Below are 22031 nucleotides of genomic sequence, written 5' to 3'. Positions count from 1 at the left end.
CCTATTCACATGATTGACTGTTTACACCTGGCACACATGATCCTGGATCCCCTGTCCTCTGTCACTCCTCCTCTACGTTCATTCATCAGCTGCATTCATCCCCTACAAGCAACACTACCTCCCCCTGGCGGCATAGAGTGTCTCCTACTACTCTCTCCCTAGCCTCTACCGTAACTTCCACTCCACGACCCATGAACATTCCCGTGAGAATCACAGACTCGCGCTCACGCCCTAGTTATGGTCGGGTTCGAGGTGTTGCACGAGTGATCCGTCCTATTGCACATACCCCCAAAGCTTCCTGTGCTGATGACGACACAGTGTCTTCCCCCATCAAAATGTGTCTGATTAATGCACACTCTGTAACAAACAAGGCTAACATTTTAAATGACTTTTTTATTTCTGACTGAGACCTGGCAACGGAATATGGAATGCATCCATTTCAATGAACTCTGCCCTGTGGACTGTTCTTATGTTGGGACACCGCGTTTAACAGGCCGCGGTGGAGGTCTCGCCGTGGTCTGGAAGAATCAGTTTTCCTACCAATTGGGGAGCACAGAATCCTATGCTACTTTTGAACTACAGCTGACTAAAGTGGGCCGGCTAAAGCCGTTTTACTGTTTTTTAATTTACCGACCTCCAGGTCCTGCAGGTCAGTTTTTATCAGAGTTCGCAGACTTTCTGACCTCTATTATCAAGCTAGACAAAGTGCTTCTGGTTGGTGATTTTAATCTGCATATCAATGATACCACAGACTGCGGTGCCACCGAGTTTCTCAATATTACTGAATCTTTTAATTTCACGCAACATGTTTCTGGCGCCACTCACAGGGGTGGTCACACCTTGGACCTTGTGTTCTCCCTGGGTCTTGATATTGATAATACCCGTTGTGAGAACCTACTGATCAGTGACCCTAAATGTATTTTCTTTGATCTTTCTGTCGATGCTGACCCGTTGTGTCTGAAACAAACATTCCACTCCCGCATTATTACTCAGAGTACAGCTGATCAGTTCTCTATGCACTTCTGCTGGGATATTAACACAAATCTCAATGATGTTGAACTCTTGATACAGTCTTTTAATGAACATTGCACCACTTTGCTGGATAAAGTGGCACCCCTTAAGGAAAGGACTAGGGCTGCCTACAACACTTCTCCGTGGATGACAGACGCTGTCTGCAGCTTGAGACGGAAGTGTCGCAGGACAGAGCGGCTATGGAAAGCCACTGGGCTAGAAGTGCATCGCTCATATCTCAAAGACCTCAGAGTTTCCTTTAATGCTGGAGTAAAGGAAGCTAGAACTGCTTGTTTTGCCAACTTAATCTCTTCCTCAAAGAGAAATCCCAAGATTTTGTTTGACACAATTAAGAGAATTGTTTCACTGTCTGTCTCTACATTACCATGCTGTTCTGTTGACAATTGCAACAAATTCCTTACATATTTTAATGATAAGATAACAGCTATTAGGTCTGGCATTCAGCAGACAACACTCTACTGAAACCGCTCTCCTGAGGGTTTCAAATGACATTCTCATGTGTTCTGATGCAGGTGACTGCTCTGTGCTAGTTCTTCTGGACCTCAGTTATGCGTTCGACACTGTAGACCATAACATCCTGATTAAGAGGCTACGTGATTGGGTTGGCATATCTGGCATAGCGTTAGACTGGTTCACGTCTTACCTCAATGACAGAAGTTTCAATGTCTCTGTGGGTGATTTTGTGTCTGTTACCTCTCCACTGTCTTGTGGCGTACCGCAGGGCTCGGTTCTGGGGCCTCTGTTATTTTCCCTTTATCTGTTACCTTTGGGACCGATTATAAAAAGTTATAATGTGTCCTATCATTTATATGCAGATGATATCCAACTCCATCTGTCATTCAAACCCAGCGAGGCATTCACATTAACTAGGCTCCTGGACTGTGTCAATGCCATCAGAGACTGGACGGCAGAAAACTGCCTACAACTCAACGACACTAAGACGGAGGTCCTAGTTATTGCTCCAGATGAGTTTGTCCTTATGATCAGGCAGAGTATTGGTCCACTCTCCTCTGCTGCCCATTGCAACCTGCGCAATCTAGGGATTTTCTTTGATCGATCCATGTCGTTTGACCCCCATGTTAAGCAGCTGTCCAGATCATGTTTCTTCCATCTAAGAAATATCAGTAAACTGAGATCTGTAGTATCAACACCTGAGCTAGAGATCATACACACATTTATCTCTTCTCGCATTGACTACTGTAACTCACTTTTCACATCACTCAGTGTAGCTGCTCTTAACCGTCTGCAGGTAATCCAAAACGCTGCCGCCAGATTACTCACCAGGACAAATCGACGGTCTCACATCACCCCCATACTCCGATCTCTCCACTGGCTCCCTGTAGCATTTAGGATACACTTCAAAATTCTCACCATCACTTACAGAGCACTACACGGTCAGGCTCCTACTTATGTAGCTGACCTACTTCACGCATATTCACCCACCCGCACTCTCAGGTCAAACGCTCTAGGTCTTCTGTCAGTTCCACGCACACGATTTAAGACCCGTGGTGACCGAGCCTTTGAGGCAGTGACGCCGAGGCTGTGGAATGCTCTGCCTGCGACTCTATGCCTCGCAGATTCTGTGAATACTTTCAAAAAACAGCTCAAAACCCACCTTTTTAGGCTGGCATTTGAGTAAAAACCCATGTCCTAGACCTGCTCTTAAAATATGTTAAATTCTTTTTTTTTCTCTCTGTGTATGTAATTTATTGACCCTATGGTCACATTGTGCTTTTAAATTTCTGTTCTGTTAAGCACTTTGTGATTTTCTGTCTGTGAAAAGCGCTCTATAAATAAATTTTATTATTATTAGGGCACGAGCACCGACTTAGTCAGAGCGTAGGACCTATTGTTATTCTAATGTTTATTAATATAGAGTCGGATGTTTTGAGAAATAAAATCTTCTAGATATAATTATCAATTGCTGTGTGTGGCTCATTTTTGTAGGGCAGGTCACTTTCCAGTCTGGCTGATAGCTGGGAGTTGCTCTCACATGGTAATCGGGATGAAGCAATCCACATGTCTGTGATTTGGGGGAAATGGCCTGGTTCCATTATGTTTTAAAGTGGACATTTGAAGAAGGTAAACAATTGAGATTGTAAAAACCTTTTGTTTATGCTCAATTTGACAAAACTTTGCCCTTTGTATTATGCACTAAGCTCTTCATTCTGCACGGCCTGAAGCCTGTCCTAATATCTCATGATAGGAAATGCAAAATGAAGTGTGCCTTTGCCGTTGGCTTATTCATGACCTTTGTTTCATGTAATACATCCAAACGTTGCTATTCTTATGATATATCTCAAACTGGATTCATAGACACCAAGTAAAAAAACAATAAGCATAGAAGGACTTTGTTCCTTCCAATAGAAAATTTGCATCAATATGTGTGCAACACATTTTACATGATCTACAATTCCAAAACTGTTATTTCCAATTATCAACAACAGTTTACTCCATGGGTTTTACAGTACACACTGCCCAGTTCAACTGATGATTACTTTTGTGCTGTTGTCATGCAATTTGTTGATAAAATGTCCCCTAAATAAAACCAAATCACAGAGAAAAGTTCAGTGAAATACAATACAATTAAATTGCAATTTTAGTCTTTTGTCTTTAATAACCGAACAGCTGTTTCCCATTGTGACAATTAGAAATTAATTTCTAGGGGAAGGTGCAAGAAAAAAAAGATCAACTGTCCAATCACAAAATATATATAGCAATGTAAAATAATGAAAAAACAACAACAAAACATAGCAAGATTCTCACCATGCCCTGTTAAAATAAAAATAGCTTAAACTTACTGTTCACAACCCTGAGCTGCCTTAAGTCATTGACCAAATGAACAGATGCTTACCAGTGGCAAGTTAGAAAGCTTTTAAATCTACAAGACATTGCCTTTGTTCAAATAGAGCATTATCTCTTCTGCTTTTAAAAACAAAGGGCTGCCTACTTTGTGATTTATTTCTGTCCTTAGTACACTGGAACTGGAAGAACCACACAGAGGTTTATTCCAAACTCACCACCATTTCACTGAAGAGCAAAACACTTGATTACATTAGGATTGCCATGTGACACCTGACATCAGGCTAAACATTGTTTTCTCACCTTGCAGGCGATACGGTGTGGACAAAACTTGCCAAAACCCAGAGGAGGAGGTATTCTTCGTAGCAGTGTCACCACATCAAGGTGCTTAATACGCCCCCTGTAAGACAAAATATAAAATAAAGGATTTTATACTGACACACATACAGACAGTCCGTCTCCCAGAGCTGCGGTACACTCTCCTCCTTGCAAAGTAGTCTCCTGGTGGCAGGGAGGACAACATTAAAATACAATATACACTTTGGATTTAATCTAGTAAAGAAACTATCAATATGTACATGAGCAGTACTGCCCTCAGTTTGTGGCACTGCAAACACAATGTAGTCTGACGCCTCACATGAAGATTATAAGTTTGCAGATAACTGCTACTGGATCCATACTATTTGAATTTACACATCTAAATTTCATCAGAGGAGAAATGATGCCCCTTATTTGTTTGAAGCATGTGGCCATATCTTACACGTTGCACCTTTTTAGTCCTACAAAACATCCATCTGTAGAGAAACATGAATATTTCTGTAAAATATCAGCGAATAGTGGAGAATATGAGGAATGGCTGCATATATAGTTAATATAGTACACTAACCATTTTTCGACTCAACTCAAGACCAACCAGAGGAAGCTGGTTTATAGAGGTGGAGGATGCTCCTCCTCCATTTTTGAAAGACAAGAAGATGATTTGAAAGTGTTTCATTGAAGTATTTTGAAATTAACTCATTGCTCAAAGTTATAAGTGGCAGTAGTTCTTAAACTCAATCACTTTTTCATCTCGGGGTGATTGTGGCTAAGTGGATAGCAGCGCCGTCTTTCAATCAGAGGGTCGGCGGTTCAAGCTCCGGCTCTGCTAGTCGCATGTCGATGTGTCCTTGAGTAAGACACTTAACCCCAAAATTGCTCCTGTAGCTGTGCCTACGGTGTAGAAATGTGATAGAATCTGAATTGTAAGTCGCTTTGGATAAAAGCGTCTGCTAAAATGACTGTAATGTAATCCCATTAGTATTACTCCCGCTACACTGACAGTTGTAGACATTTTGTACAACTGGATGTGTGACCGGTTGTAGCTGTTGATTATGAAAAAGATCTGGCCACTAGAGCTTCCTCTAAAATTGAAGGTTTGGCAGAGTATCTAATAATGTATAAAAAAAGTAGTACACTTCAATATGGCAGGCTAGGGTGGTGCAAGGTAATTAACAGAAATAGGCAAAAATCAAAGGTTCCAGAAAAAGGTCACGTTTTATTGTTCTACTGGGCAACTCAGGTAATTCTCTTTATCAAACTCAAAAAGTCCACAAAAAAGAAAAAGCGTCCAAGAGGAGATAATGGTTTTGTTCAACTGAACAGTATTTATGAAAAATTTGACTTGATAATAAAAATATCCCCATGGCACTTTTGGTTGCCACCTCAGCCACATTGGTTTTATTCTTTCTACGCCAGAGCTGCTTCTTGCTGAAAATCCTTTCAAGGGTGCATTTGCTCAGTATAATCCCATGTGAAACAGCAAGAAATTGAAGTATTTCATGTGTTGTAAAGTCACGTTTAAAGTAGTCTTCAATGTACTCACAATACATTTCTATGTCAAATGTACAGTAACCAGCCAAAGAGCTGCTTCTATGACTATTGTGTTTAAGTATCTTATAATTTCGACTTTCTATCTCATAATTTCGACTTTCTATCTCATAACTTTGACTTTCTATCTCATAATTATGACTTTCTATCTCATAATTATGACTTTCTATCTCATAATTTCAACCATGGGGAAATTTTATTTTCAAGTCTAACTTTTCTTTTCTGCTGGCTGGCCACATAAAATGACGTGGCGGGCCAGATTCAGCCCGCGGCCCTTGAGTTTGACACTGAAATCAGATGATCTGATGCTCCTCTCCAACCAAAGCACAAGTACATCAACACCTTGATCTCCCAGACCTGGGCCTCGACAGAGAATCTAAGACAAATATGATAATTTCTTGATACGGTTGCCCTAGACTACACAACAAACTATATCTACCTCGGTCCAAACATCAGCACCAAAGTAAACTTCAACTATACTGTGAACAACCTGAGAGACAAGGCAATAATGGCTTTTTACTCCATCAAAAGGAATGTCATGTTGAAAATCCCAATTAAAATCTGGCTTCAAAAATTGGACTCTGATAAATAACCTATTTCCCTTCATACCAGTGAGGTCAGGCATTAACTTGCTAACCAATATTCAACTTAATGGGACAAACACCAAATTTAGACACTGCACTCTAACACCAGGTACACCCTATACGACTTAACCAAATGATAAGAAAACAAAAGAAAACTACTTGACACATTGGAGAGAATCTACCAGAAACACAGTGGCAGAATATCTGACCACAATGACTAAGCCAACACTAAATACAAACTTGGCTGTACTAGGCTTCTAAAGAGGACAGACTAAACACACTGCACACAACATGAGGTGGAAACTGAGCTGCAATTTTTAACTGCCTGCCAGCTGTACCGAGTCATTAGGGACATTTACTTTCCACAAATTAGAAACACTCACAAAACTTTTGAAAACATGACTAATAAAAAAAAAAAAATGTCCATACCTGCTGGGTGAAATACAGCAGTGTGCAAGCAATGCAGCAAGATGTGTGAGCTGCTGTAATGCCCTGTTCACACCAAATGCAGCGCGAATTATTCACGCAAGTAGATTACATACAAATTCGCATCAATCGCGATGACGCAAATTAAAAAATTTCAACTCGGGCGAAAAAAACGCGTCATGCTGCAGCGCAATAGCCTATCAGCGTTGAGATGCTCCCCCTGTCATCACTGACGTCCTGACTTTGTTGAATCAGGAAAAACATATTGTAACCGTAGGTGGGCACCCAGAGCTCTACGATACCTCATATTAGTAGAGACCGGATGAAACTGTATGTATATTTGTACAAACAATGAAAAAGACGCTACCATATTTACGTGTTGATGGAGCTGCTACATAGAATAGCACTGATCGATCCAAGCTCCATTGAGAAAACAAGTATTTTAAAAGTTATTTGCTTATCGTCTTGCGTAGAGAGCTAACAAAACATGAATTCAAACTTTTTACAAATTGGCATCATTACGTAGTTATTTCGGCATCCCTTTTGTCCGTTTATTGCAGTTAAATCACAGCAAAATCTGTATATTTTGTGTTCGTACAGCTGGAGTAAACCAGCCGACATGTGGCTTGCTAGACACAGTGAATACACCTCGATGAAATCCACAGAGCTCCTCCGGATGATGTTATAAACCCAGATAAGAAGGAGTTTAGTTTCCTGGGATATCTGGCACTTCCAGAACAAGTACTAAGCAGAAAGAGGTTATTTCTTCCATGGTTGATGGCGAAATAAATGGCTTAAGTTAATAACGGCTTCCAGGGCGATAAGCCACGCCCCCTCTCCGGTACGTCTAGCGCGAATCACGCGAATGACCACAAATGGTCCCTCGCGAGTAACGTGGTGCGAATGATGCGATCAACGTGCGCTTTTGGTGTGAACACGGCATAACAGGAAAAGACTATCCAATGGAATAAAAGCACCCTGAAGACTGTCGATCATCATATTTTTTATTTAAATAAAATGTTACAGTGTAGTGTAGACGTAATTGAAAAATGTAGATTGATCTAAAACCCAGTGTTACTCTACAATTCTTCTTTGGTTCATCAGTTAAGTGTATGAACTCCATCGCAGACTGGATTCTCTACTGACAGTGACAAACAGAGTGACGGATGAACGGGTCCAACAGGCAAGTTGAATGTGCATCAGTAGATCTTCGTTATGCACATGTGTATTGTTACTGTGCTGCATTTTTATAAACTATGATAATCTGCTCATGAGTCATATCTCAATCGCATCCTGGCACCATCTCTGTGCTTTTAACCGGGCCTTTCTAGACTTCTGACCACTCAAAGCGCTGAAACACTACATGTTCATTCACCCATTCACACCCATTCATACACCACTTTTGTATGTGCTTCATATCTTTTTCACACCCTAAATTGGGTTTATTTTGTCCTCAGCATGAGAAAAATAAGAAACGTTTTGACATGACATTTTACTTCTGGTCCGGTTCCTGCTCACACTGCCTTTTTAGAAACAAACCAAGAGGAATAAATATGAAGTTATACAGACAGGTAACTGATTGATTGGACAGTATTGGCGAGACCGAGACCCACCTTTTCAAGCTGTCTTGGTTGAATCAACAGTTTATAAGCTTGTCTGCTTTGGATCCTTGTAAAATCCAGAACATAATTTAAAATCCTTCTCCTCAACTAGAAAGCCCTAAATGGTAAGGCACCATCATATTTTAAAGAGCTCAAAGGACCCTACTACTGCAACAATTCTGCATTCATAGTCACCCAGTCCTATTCAGTACTTTTCCATTCATCATCAGTCAACTCTTTCACCTGCTCACACAGCTGCTTCCCATCTCCAATCAAGCCACGATTAAAGCCTCTCCTGCTCCCTCACTCATTGCCAGATTGTTCTTCATCACTTATGCAAGACTATCCAGCACTTTCATCCGGACTGAAATCCTGTGGCCGACCCTAGCTGCCTCCGACCTACCAGTCTGATTCCCGATAAACCCACCAGCCTTCTGTCTCCTACCTTGAGATTGGCTTCTTTCAGCTTGGTTCGCCCAAGTTGCCACCCATGGTTCCCTCTTTGGTTGACACTGTAAACTCTTTCAACACGTTTGCCATAGTATTTAGTGTTTGCTCCCTGTCTCGTATCTTGCACCTTAACTAAGCTAACTGATAAAATTACCATCATATATTGTAGAAATCAAAGATAATAGATGACATATCAATAGAGTTAAATGATTGCAAAACAGAACATCAATAAACTTCAATAATACCTTCTAATACAATACTATAATACTAATAAGTATGATTTCAGAATTCAGTAAGTCTACATTGGTAAATCGCTGCAATGAGCATAGACGCAGAGCACTGCGGTGACTGCCACACACTCTGCCTTCTCCAGTCGTCTAATCCAGCACATCTTCAACACCTTGTGCCTGATTTATACTCCTGCGGCTGTGCGCCTATGCATTATATGCATATCAGTTTCACGTTATTCAAATGCAGAGAGACAGTGGGTTTTTAGAGAATAATTACCAGACCTCTGCCATTCTCCTCTTAGAAGCAGACACATACAGACACAAACACATCAGGAGGATTCGCCCCTTCCTCACTGACGAGACGGCGCAGGTGCTAATCCAGGCTCTTGTCATCTCCCGCCTGGACTACTGCAGCTCACTACTTGCCGGAGCCCCGGCGTCGGCCATCAGACCTCTGGAGCTTGTCCAGAAAGCTGCAGCTCGTCTGGTGTTCAATCACCCCAAGTTCTCCCACACAACTTGCCTTCTCCGTTCTCTACACTGGCTCCCTGTAAGAGCTCGCATCCAGTGTAAGACTCTGGTGCTAGCCTACAGGGCAGTGAAAGGAACAGCTCCTTCCTATCTCCAGGCCATGGTCAAGCCCTACACCCCCGCCCGACCACTTCGCTCTGCTGCCTCGGGGCGACTGGTTGCCCCGTCGCTCAGAGGTCCCTGCGGCCGATCGACCCGGTCACGGCTGTTTTCTGTCCTGGCCCCACAGTGGTGGAATGAACTCCCCACTGACGTCAGGACAGCAGAGTCGCTGCCCATCTTTCGGCGCAGGCTGAAAACTCACTTCTTCAAGAAGTACTACCCAGAGCCTTCCACTTAGCACTTATTATATTGTATTAGCACTTATTGTATTCGTATTAGTTTGTTGCACTTATTGTATTCGTATTAGTTTGTTTCTGCACCGTACTTTTGCTCTGGTTCATGCTCTTAAATGCTTGTGTAAACAAGGAGCTGCACTTATGATTTCTGGTGACTGGTAGTTCTCTTGAACACCTATGTTGAATACACTTATTGTAAGTCGCTTTGGATAAAGGCGTCTGCTAAATGACTGCAATGTAAAAACACTCACGTTGCCTCAGGATCATATTCTGCCCATATTTTCTTGAACTCATCCAAGTGTTGGGGGCCAAGGATAGACCAATCACGTGTCAAGTAGTCAAAGTTATCCATGATGACAGCCACAAATAGGTTGATGATCTGGGAAGGATAGAATCAATGAAAAGAATAACCCAGGAGCAGTGATGTACAGTATAGAAACAATACAATTGTGAACGTGTGTTATTTTACCAAAAAGGCACAGAGCATGTAGAAACTCATGAAGTAGATGATGGCAAAGTTGGATCCACAGGTGAACTCTTCCCCAGGCAAGTAGTCCGACTTGGGGTCACATTTCTTCCCGTACATACAAGCTAACATCACTTCGTGCCATGCCTCCCCTGTAGCACATCTGCACAACCGAGATATCAAAATGTCTCCCATCACATCTCTGACCTGATACTCGCACTGAAAAGCAAATCGGTCAATACAACAGTACTCATGCTGACATTGCTTTCTTGTTAAGTGTTTGCTTTAGGAAAGGGATTTCATTTTGTGCTACTTAATTAGTAAGTTTATCATTAGCATGACAGCTCTGATTTCATTTTGAGTAAAACTGTACCAGCATTATTACATTTACAGAGAGTGTTAATGACATTTCTAAAAGTCAATATTTCTACAATTTAAAACTGAGATTTCTCCTGCAAGTACTGACTTAATAATGCAGTCGCTATTCTAATTCATCATATATTGGCAAACATGCATATGAGCGTGGGAGAAAAGGTTTACGAAAGTCACATTAGCCCGAAGAAAAGAATAGTCGGGGTCACGTTAGAACAGATAAAAACTATAGTTGGGGTCACGTTAGACCAGAGAAAAAGGATAGCTGGGGTCACGTTAGACCAGAGAAAAAGATAGTTAGGGTCACGTTCTACCAAAGAAAAGGATAGTTGGGGCCACATTCGACGAGAGAAAAGGATAGCTAGGGTCATCTTAGACCAGAGTAAAAGGATGGCTGGGGTCACGTTCTACCCAAAAAAAGCATAGTTGGGCTCACGTTAGACCAGAGAAAAGGATAGTTAGGGTCATGTTAGACCAAAGAAAATGATAATTGGGGTCACAATAGACCAGAGAAAAGGATAGTTGGGCTGACGTTAGACCAGCGAAATGACAAAATTTCCCGTTAGCCTTATGAAATGAGAAAAAGGTCAGGTTAGACAAGAGATATTGAACACGTTAGACCAGAGAAATGAGAAAACGATTTAGATAGAGTGAGGTCATATGGACTAGAAATGAGTCACAATAGCCCAGTGAATGGGCTATTTTGACTCATCTTAAACATTTGCATGATGTAGCTGCCATGAATTTCGCAATTAGTTTTTTGTCTTAATTTGTTATTTTTCCATTTGAATTACTTGAGCACTAATGGCATATGACAGAATACATTCATCAACATAGTAAAGGGAAGCATGGGAATTAGATTAAGTGCAGTGGACTTTTGGACGATCACCTCCGACCAGGAAACAAAACGGCTTTCGTCTGTCACTCCCAAGGAAATTAACGAGTTTAAAGCTAGTTAGGTGTTGGAGGAGATGCTACCAATATCAAATGAAGAGTCATCCCCGGGACCAATATAACCAACATGTAGAAAGAATCAGTGTTCATTTTTGGTAATTCAAAAGTACTCTTAACAAATTACTTTTCTCTGTAGGTAAAGCTGTAACGTAACACGTTACTTTTTGATGGCAGTGTAATATAACAAGTTATTTTGAACATAATGTAAGTAAAGTTACCCAACAATGGTCTTAGGTATCTTTCCCAGTTCCAGAGTTAATATGCTTATCTAAAACTAAAGACAAATTAGCTGCATTAGCTAAAAGAACAAAACCCCTGACAAACCAGAAGTCAGTTTTACTTGAAACTTATCCATATTCCCATTTATATTTCACGGCGAACGTGGTATTATGTTTTGCTGTCATGTCGAGGAGATTTAATGACTACTCTGTGACTACATTGAATGCCTTCATTGCCTTTGTTGGTAAATAAACAAGAGGTCTTACTTGATGCCTGTTTAAAGTACTTTCCTTCACTTGTGTCACGATCCGTGCATTAGCTCATTGTGATTTCAGTTAATTTAAGTTAACCAGAAGGAGAGAAAAACTCTCAGCACCAAGCATTCTCAAATTTGACCTCTGCATTAATGTATCCTAAGCAGTGGGCTGCAGTGTGGGGTTTGCTCAAGGACACTTGAACATGCAAACAGTAGGAGCTGAGAATTGAACTGCCAACTTTGCGTTTAAGAGCAACCTGCTTTACCCACTGAGCCACATCCTCCCCCTAAATCTCTTGGGTTTGCCTTCTGAAAGGTTTATATTAGATAAGACACGCCATTTTGAGCTTGGCATCCAAGCACAAGTGACAATCTGTGACTGTGACATTCCCACGTCCCATAAAAGTGTATAATTATAATGAAAAACTGCGTGATCAATAGATCAGTTGAGTGTGTGGTAGTGTGGATTTTTTATTTTTTTTATTTTCTTTATACCCAAATGTAGTATGAAATGTAATTACATGCATGGTGTTGCTCTGTCCTGAGTGAGAGCATTAAAAGGTTACATTCTACAACAAGTCATTTAACTTTTCACAACATTCTCTGAATTGAATAGTACTAGCTGTGGACAGACCACCAACCTGAATAACAGCAGCACAGCCTGTGGGAATGTCTGGAAGTTATTGTTCCTGTTGATGTATGTGCCGTCAACCAATGCAATTTTACCAAATATCTGCAGGAAAAAAGAATGTCATGTTATTAATAGCACCTGCATCGGGTAACCTGGTTTACACTGGCTTTGCGTGATACCAGACAATCCAACATGTCCGCTTACTGAATGTCTAGGGATTACTAAATGCAACGTTTTTTTAAAGAACGGCAGTGCTTCGCCCCTTACATGTCCTGGATTTGGACAGGCCAATCACAACCCTTCTACATCCGTGGGGACTATAGGTGTGCCATGTGGGGTTAACGTGTTGTTATTGGTCGACGTAGTCCAGGACGCAGCTGAAGATGTAACGGAAGAGAGCTGGAGATTCTGGAGGAATAAAACTTGCGACCACAAGTCTCATTCTGAAGGAGAGCTCTGGTATTATAGTAATTTTATAGTCAGACAAGACTGTCTGTTAGCAGAGCAGCTATAGTGTTTCTGCTATGACAATATCTACAAGCATTCAACTTTGGCATGTCACTGCATAAATATGGAGGGCCACCCTAAAGACTGTAGTTGGTTCTGCTATGCTTTTTTCTATAATTGCTTCCACCTAGTTTTAGCAACAAAACCAGGAAGATTGTCTTCAGTATCTAATTGAGCATGCTTATACATGTAAACAAAATGTCATTTAATTAAAAAAAAAAATTTTTGCTGCTTTGTGGTGACCGTAATAGGCTACCCTCAGGCCAAATCCCTCTTTGTTCCCAAGAATTTAAGGAGTTATTTTAGGTCAAAGGTTATACAGCTGGCTGATTTTTGTCTTCCACCCCATGCGGGACAGAGGAAAGAAAAGTTACATCGGCTTTGCCCAGTTTGAGCGTTGGCGTGTTATGTTGAATGCACAGCCCCCATCAGACACACTGAGTTGTTCAGTGCTTCGGGGAGGGTGTGGCCGTTGGGAGCCCTATCCATGAAACTTCTGGGGAGATGGATTTGTCAGTACATCTCGCAAACCTGTTGGCAAGTGGGAAGCGACCAACCCACTATTTTTTTACACGCAGTGTGGCAGTGTCAGTGGCCTTGTTAAGCGCACCGAGTGTCAAGGACATATATAGCAGCATCGTGGTTGGCGCCCTATCTGTTCATCCTTTTCAGGGTCAGTAATTGCTGGAACAACACAGGACTGATGAAAAGTGTAGCGTGTTTGTCGGTTGTCACAGCAGTCAACAGACAGTGGTGTGTGCTGCCTTCTATACTGTGGAGTCCGCACATATTTGGTTAGGCACGTCCGGATTGACGCTTATGCACATTTTTTGAGGCGTGATTGGATGAGAATAGTACTTATAGAGTCCAGTGTAGGGCTCCGCCTGTGCTTATAGAACTAGGGTTGCAATATCATCACCTTTGTTTCAAACAATAGCAAACTGCAATCAAATACTTACAGTATGTCATAGGTGTCTGGTTACTAATCCACACCATCCAGCCAATCAGAATTGAAAATACTCAGTGGCCATAATATAATTAACAATAATGGGTGGTGTGTGTGTGTACCTGCATTCCAACCACAGCATATATAAAGAACAGCATGAGAATAAGCAGGCCCACGTAGGGAAGAGCCTGCAACACAATGAACAATAGCACAGTCAGAGAGACATGTTGATGCTAAACCACAGGCTGAATTTTGCTGAGAGATGGTACTGACCTGAAGGGATTTGATGAAGGTCCACAGAAGATTCCGTATCCCCTCAGAGCGATTCAAAAGTTTCACGAGACGCATGACACGAAACAGTCTGAAGAATGTTACTGACACGCTCATGTTCTCAGAAGACTTTTCAGAGAAACATAGAGAACAAATTGTACATCACATAGTGCCAACTCCTAAATTCCACAAAACTTGAATTCAAGAAAAATTAAAGCAACTCACCGCAATTGCTTGCATGGGATCCACTTCCTGCAGAAACACACATGTTTTTTGCTACTGCTGCCTTCTGACAAATGGCTTTCACAAACACACTTTTTGGTTCGTGCTTCCAAACTGTTCTTTTGCTCACATTTCAAACTTTAGTGTCAACGCATCTGATCATTTCATAAAGGAAACTTTTGCATGAGAGGCAGATCAATGCTTTTGTCTGAGCTTGTTCAAACAACAGAAGATATTCAACATGCATGTATTATTGGTGCTGAGCCAAACTAGAAAGAATTAGCTCCAGTGTCCCGTCAATTAAAGGATAACAATGCACAATACAAGCGTATACATTGTCAGAGATAACACGACAAAGTCCAGGACATCATGGTCCCTGATGGAAATTTCTATCAACGGTTTTAAATCTTGACACTCATTTCCCAAAGCAGTACTTAAAAGCAAAGGCACTTGCACACCGTTTTGAGCTTCTTAACATCAGCTGTCTACTTGTGCACAGAATGAAGTCTCTTTCCCTCTGGGTGCGTTGTTATCAGAGCTTCTCCTTGATTTGTTCACATAGCTGGCCGGCCGCGAGCCTTTTAGTGCATGCCCCACTGGATAGCGCACGACCACCACTCTTCACTGCTCTCATACAGCAATTACGGCGGATAACGCCGTCCAAACCAACAGCGTCTCCTCCGGTTCCCCGGTTAGCTCTGTCAGCACCGTTAGCTGTCATGTCTCGTCCTGTCATGTTTTCCTTATTTTATCAGTTATTAGTGTTTCTTGTTTTCTTTTGTTTCAGATCACTTCACTGTCTGCCTTTGCATGTTTTTCCACCACTGTGATTGTCTTCCCTGCCCCTGATTGATCCCACCTGTGTCTAATCACTTCCCCAGTGTATTTAAACTCTGTATTTCCCCTGTCTCTGTGCCAATTCGTCTTTGTCCTCTGTGTCAAGCGCTCCAGCGATTTCATAGTGTTATGTTCCTGGTTGTTGATATCTCCGCCCGTTTTTCCTCGACCCTGTTTTTGCCTGATCCCTGTCTGATTTGTTTGTCTGTTCTGACTGCCTACCCATGTACCGAACTTCTGCTGACAAGTAAAGATGTTTTTACCTACACTTTATCCTGCGTTCTGGTCATGCAATTGAGTCCTTATTTTCCCTGTTGTTCACCAGTCGTAACAGTTGGCTACAAGCAGCTGACTCAGGGGTCACCATGTTCAGAGGCCATCGATATGATCCCAGTCTGGTATTATGCACTATTAAGAAGGCTAGTAAAATGTGTAGTAAAAGGGCCCTGGCTTTTAAACACCATTGTCAGTATAACACTAACAATTCATGCAATGTGAATTTCATGCCAAACTGAAGCAATTGAATAGTTACAGTGCAGCCATGGAGACAGTAAAGTCCTCCAGAGGAGGCAAGTGCTGCCTGTCGGAGGGAAACACAAATTTGAGAAGTGATGTCATTGAGTAAAGAAGGAGAGCTTTCAGCTAAAGGTGTGCCTGTGGCAAAAATAAGTGACAGTGGGAGATGATGGCATGAACATGGACAGCAGAGAAGAAAAACATTAATGTCACCATTCATAAAAATATATGGACACATATGCACCATTTACTGCATGTATTATCAAGATTTACTGTATGCATTCTGAAGACTGCCAAATAACAATAACAGGTGCAATTCAACTATTTTCATTTCAATTATACTACATTACGAATAACCAACACTGCATAAAGTGCTTCTCAGAATTTGTAAATATGTCCTGGATATGGATGCAAAGAAGGTCAACTGTCTTGAGAGACCTCCGGAGTGTGGTGAGTGGAAGAGTAGAGCGCTAGTTATTGTGTTGTTGAGCAAAACTCTTGCTCAATTCATTCAAAACTAAATATACAAAATACTATTTTGTATATTTGAGACACACACACAATGATATAAATACAAGTTAAGATCTTCATCCATTCAGCATACCATAAACTACACGCATTCAACACGACAGCTTTGTGATGTGGGTGCAACTGGTGTGACTGTCGGTCTCCTAAGAATAACGTTCCTATACAACAAAACTACGTTGTGAAATGAGTTTCAAGGTAAACATATTTTGTCGTGAATTACGTTTTCTTTTGATGTTGACATGGGGAAGGAGGTCTGGTGTTGGATAGGTCAAAAAACACAGACCTCTCACCAGGAGACAGCTGGTTGTGTCCACAGTGAAACAAGTAGTTTTGTTGCTTAAACCTAACCAAGTACTTTTGTATCATGTTTTGTTTTGTTTCAATTTGAGAAAAAATGTTTCCCCAGAAACACAATTGAGAGTGCAGTTTAGTTGTATGGTTAGTACGTTTGTCTGGTCAGGCAGGTATATGAACTGAGGTTCGATGGCATGGACTGCATGAGAGTGAATTCTAATTTTTCTCCAATCCTTTTCGAATTCTAAGTTCCCTTTCTTCAACTTTTTCAGACAACATAGTGGCAACTTTTCATGATAAAAACACATACAAAGGAGAAAACACAAACATTCCAAAAAATCTATCTTTTTAGCAGCCTTCCCAGTTTATACAGCGTACTGTTAGATCTGATCTGGTTTCACTTTTCAGCTCATTCTCTATCTCCCAAATTATTTTGATTTAATGATCTTCTTTATGATAGGACAACACCACATAGACTGTCTGTGATAATCTTCTCAGATGTAGTTTCCTCCATAATTCTTAATGATATTAAATATTTTGAAAACATAATTTTCAAATGTTTTTCATTTTCATATGAGGCAAAGACAATAGTTTCCCCTGTATATCTGTCAGATAATTATAGGCTCGGGGTTCGCTTCTGGAGTGACAGTTGTCAAAGCCGCAGCACTGTGCTCCGTTAAAACCACCAGTTGTTTCAATTAATATATGGACGGTTTTGTGTCTAATCACACTGATATATATATATATATATATATATATATATATATACACACAGTGGTTTGCACTTGTCAACATCATGTCAGGATTATAGCAATTGACTTTGATGTAGCCTACAATAAATATAAAACATAATTTAAATGTCAATGACGAATGTGGTTAGTACTGAGGAACTACATAAACTGTGAATGGCAGAAGCTTTAATCGTCTGATTTATCTGATCATCAGATATAACTACTACTTAAGAACACAAAAGGAAAAGTTATATTTGTTGAGTCCTGCCATGGTTTTAGATTATTCCAGTTGTGTAAGGGCTCTTTTATTTGTTTACGGGTGCCGAAAAGACCTCCGTAAAGGCTACACTGACTAGGTCTACATGCACACTCATATTCCACTATTATTCCAAATATGAAAATATTCTGAATTTGATATGGCTCATGTAAGCATCATATTCCAAACGATCAACATTTTCTTGTGTTTTTAGTGTGTTGAGCTCTGTTGTCGATCGACTTTTCAAAATGTTTTTAGTACTGTGGTTATAGACAGGATACCTGCAAAACTAATGATATTATCATCAGGTGCTGGACTTGGTAAATATTAGGCTAACAGCAGATTTCTGTGTTTTATAGGCTTAGCCCTCTAAGAGCTGTTGTCATTGGCTTCATCCCCGCGGCGCCCTTGTCCCTCCACAGCCCCTTACTTCTGCACTTGCTACACATAACAGCCGCTGAGAAATCATAGTTCTGCTCCCATCTTTTCTTAAATTGTAGCTAATTTTTGGACAGCACTGACGGATAGCCAACTTCAAGTCATAAACCTACAACAACCGTGCCCCAGCCGTGTGCAACACATTCTAGTGTCTCCTGGAAACAGTTTTTGTTGTGTAGTGTGCTACTTGCAGCACATTTCTGTATTTGCTGTGTGTTGAGCTACGGCAACTGGACCAAAATTATTAGAATGTATTCTCTTGGATTCTTTAATATCTGTAGCAAATTAAACAGCTACACAATAGTCAAGATATTTTGCTCAAAACCAAAATGTGTCAACTCATGGTAGCGTTCAATGAAAAGTTCAAAGTATAAGATTACATGAAAATAAAATTCCATTTAAAAGTCTACATGTATTAGAGAATCATTGCCATTATTGTGTTTTTCAAAAATGTAGAAACTTTATTGATACAATCTGCCCTAACACTAAAGCTTAAACACTCTAATGTGATCCATCTATAAACTATGTATTATTATATTGTTATATAAATATTGTTTTTACTTTTCTTGATTTTATACTATTTGCTATAACATTAATTACTGTAGCACTAAAAGAAAGCAAAACTCCAAAAAGGCACAAACATTGTACTTTGTTTTATGTGTTTCAAAGAATGGTATCCATACATCCATTACAATATTTGTGGTATAACGTTATATCATTTGAGGTGTGCAGTGTTAAATTTGTGAAATGTAATGTAATGTTTTTTTTATTTTGAGTTCAGATATGTTGTGTCATATATCAGTGAGCTCAAGTTGTTTAGTTGTTGTTGGTTCAGTTAGCTACAGTTAGCTCCACTGAGTAAACACTTGCTGTTTGAATGGCTACTACAAAATGAGTACTGTCCGCTAGTAAAAATGTGCTTACATTTTTGTTTTTCTGTCACTGGCCACATTTGGGGAACATTGTAGGAGTAAGTAACAATGGGGACATTTTCTCTAGCTAAATCTGGCTTCCTTGCATGAACCAATTAGTTAAAAAGGTGCTGAGTATGTACAGTTTATGTTTAAGATTAGATTACGTTAAGGTACCAGTAAATTATTGTTCGGTCAATGCAATGCCCCCAAATGTGTAATAAGCTAATGTGTTTGTTTAGTATTTATGTTCTGTCAGTTTAAATATGTGAACATATTATCAAAGTGTGTGTTAGGTATGTGTGTAAATAGTAAATGCTACGCTCTAACACTACATGTCATTCACCCATTCACACACCGATGGCACAGTCCTCGGGAGCAATTTGGGGTTACGAGTCTTGCCCAAGGACACATCGACATGGACTAGCTGAGCCGGGAATCGAAACACCGATCTTCTGAATGAAAGACAACCTGCTCTATCACTGAGCCACAGTGACAGAAAAAGAATGAAAGAGAGTAAGGTAATGGTACTCACATCAACTTCGCTCAGCATCACGTCCACAACACTTCCAATGACGATGACGAAGTCAAAGACGTTCCAGGGGTCTCCAAAATAACCCTTTGAGAAAAAAACACAAGTGGATGTGTGTCTTGGAATGTCACTCACCATGATATCAGTCATCATGATGCATGAGTGCCCACAGGGTAATGCCTATGTTTCCAGAGTCCTTATTGCAGGACATTGGTATATTTTCGCAGTTCAAATTGTAAAACAGGGAGATGGAAGTTTCAAATGCAGTTTGAATGCTTAATATTCCATTTCGTTTTTGAGAACATATCAATGTCCAAAGTAAAGAAAACTTTCTTGCCCACAAATTTGAAGGTAGCTTTTAAGGAGTATAACATTCGTAGCACTGTGCGAAATAGGAGAATGATTTTCACCCAGGGAAACATGAATTGAACATTTGACCTTGGGATAAAACATTGCTGACAGCATACGATCTTTGAAAGGTCTCCTTAATGTGTTATATAAAGAGGATATTGAGCTTGAAACGCAGGACCCTGGGAACATAGATATGCACACTTATGATTATTGTGTACCTCTTTTCTCATAAAAGTGTGCATCCAAATTATTGTCAACCAAGCAATGTCCAGGCACTCCATTATGAAAGCAAATATTATTCCTAACTATACTCCTCACAAGTTACTGACCTTAATGCAGTTTGTATCACTTGACGCAGAAAAGCACCATGAAATAGAATAGAATACATGGTGTAGATTGATGCACATAATGGTGGAAAGCAAAAGGCTGAAACTAGCAAGACAGCTAGTCTTAGCTTTTGATTGAAACAATCAAATGTTGGCAGATAATTCTGTAAAGATCCCCAAAAGAATCCAAACCAAGGGATACAGTGACTGAATTGAAGGTTACGTCCACGATGTTGAAGGAATTCACCGGAACACAGTGTTTTAACATGAATATTAGACATTAGCTAAGTTAATTTGGCATGTAGCTATAATTTACTGACTTAAAGTTGTCATAAGGAATCAATGCCTTTATAGAGGAAAGGGGGAAAAGCTCCAGGAAGGGTCTACAAAGGCAAAGTGGTCCCAGGTTACTGCCAGACCAAGAGCGATTTACTCACCCTATATGAATCGGTCAGGGAGGAGTTGAATTAAACTTTGAAATGTTATTGTTTTCAAAGGGGCAATTTGTGGTACAACACAGTAAACAATAAACATACTATATGTCACCTCTCTGGAGGGGATCATGGTAGAAGCGTTCACGTTCGCGATCCCTGTCAGGTTTAAACAAACCTGCGAATTCTACCGAAGACACTGAAGCCGAGTGAAAGACAATGATGTCCAGAAGCTCAACAAACGACAGCAGCCCTCCAGTCCGGTGCAGGAAGAGAGGCCAATGCCCACCTCCAAGGCCAGCACTGACCATCATATCTCTCAATGTTGAAGGACTGTCTACAACTAAAGAAGAACTTGTTGCAAAACTCTACAAAGTGCCAGTGCGATATACCAGTGCGATATTCTCTGCCTACAGGAAACTCACCGCGGACCAAAAAATCATCGCCCCTGTGTGGAAGGTATGACCACCCTCATAGAAAGACCACATAAGAAATATGGCAGCATCATGCTAGCAAAAAATGGGACAATTGCCGAATCAACATCAAAGAGTGATGAAAACAACATTGAAGTCCTAACCACTGAGCTCAGAGGAGTTACCATCACCTCAGTCTACAAACCGCCCCCCATACCTATGGAGATGCCTGAAATACCACCATCCGGAAAACCGAAGATTGTGAAAGGAGATTTCAACAGCCACAGCACGCAATGGGGATACGCCAACAACAATGCAGATGGAGATGCTGTAGAAATGTGGGCTGAAAACTGCCAGCTTAATCTGATCCACGACGCAAAACAACCAAAGTCCTTTAACAGTGGACGATGGAGAGCAGGTTACAACCCTGATATCGTGTTTGTCAGCCACAACATCGCCGGATTAAGCAAAAAGCTGGTCTTGGAGCCACTGCCAAGGACCCAACACCGTCCCATCGGCATCACAGTCAACGCTGCAATAACCCCAGCCACAGTTCCATTCCGAAGAAGATTCAACTTTGGAAAAGCAAACTGGCCTGGCTTCCAAGAACATCTTGAAAGGAAGATTGCCCATTCCCAGCAGACCCCAGGAACTATGACAAACTCACTAAGCTTGTGCATGAAGCAGCCCGCAAGAACATCCCAAGAGGATGCCGCACTCAATACATCCCGGGCCTTGACGCTACAAGTACTGAACTGTACGAG

General features: G+C 40.9%; 1 protein-coding gene across 1 annotated transcript in view; it reads right to left on the bottom strand.

Annotated features, from left to right (window-relative positions):
* The window catches only part of LOC142939743 (dihydropyridine-sensitive L-type skeletal muscle calcium channel subunit alpha-1-like), a 141505-nt gene that overhangs the window by 31344 nt on the left and 88130 nt on the right, over window positions 1–22031 (bottom strand). Inside the window, exons 28-36 of the mRNA XM_076082876.1 lie at window positions 19750–19833; window positions 16073–16120; window positions 14707–14733; window positions 14485–14610; window positions 14334–14399; window positions 12769–12860; window positions 10330–10489; window positions 10112–10239; window positions 4138–4234 (exon numbers count right to left, since the gene is read on the bottom strand). Of these exons, the coding sequence (XP_075938991.1) occupies window positions 4138–4234; window positions 10112–10239; window positions 10330–10489; window positions 12769–12860; window positions 14334–14399; window positions 14485–14610; window positions 14707–14733; window positions 16073–16120; window positions 19750–19833 (828 nt within the window). The remainder of the gene's footprint in view (window positions 1–4137; window positions 4235–10111; window positions 10240–10329; window positions 10490–12768; window positions 12861–14333; window positions 14400–14484; window positions 14611–14706; window positions 14734–16072; window positions 16121–19749; window positions 19834–22031) is intronic.

The sequence above is a fragment of the Anarhichas minor genome, unplaced genomic scaffold (assembly GCF_050575085.1).
Source record: "Anarhichas minor isolate MPS153535 unplaced genomic scaffold, ASM5057508v1 ptg000110l, whole genome shotgun sequence".
NCBI lineage: Eukaryota > Metazoa > Chordata > Actinopteri > Perciformes > Anarhichadidae > Anarhichas > Anarhichas minor.
This window is presented reverse-complemented; position numbering and strand designations above follow the sequence as displayed.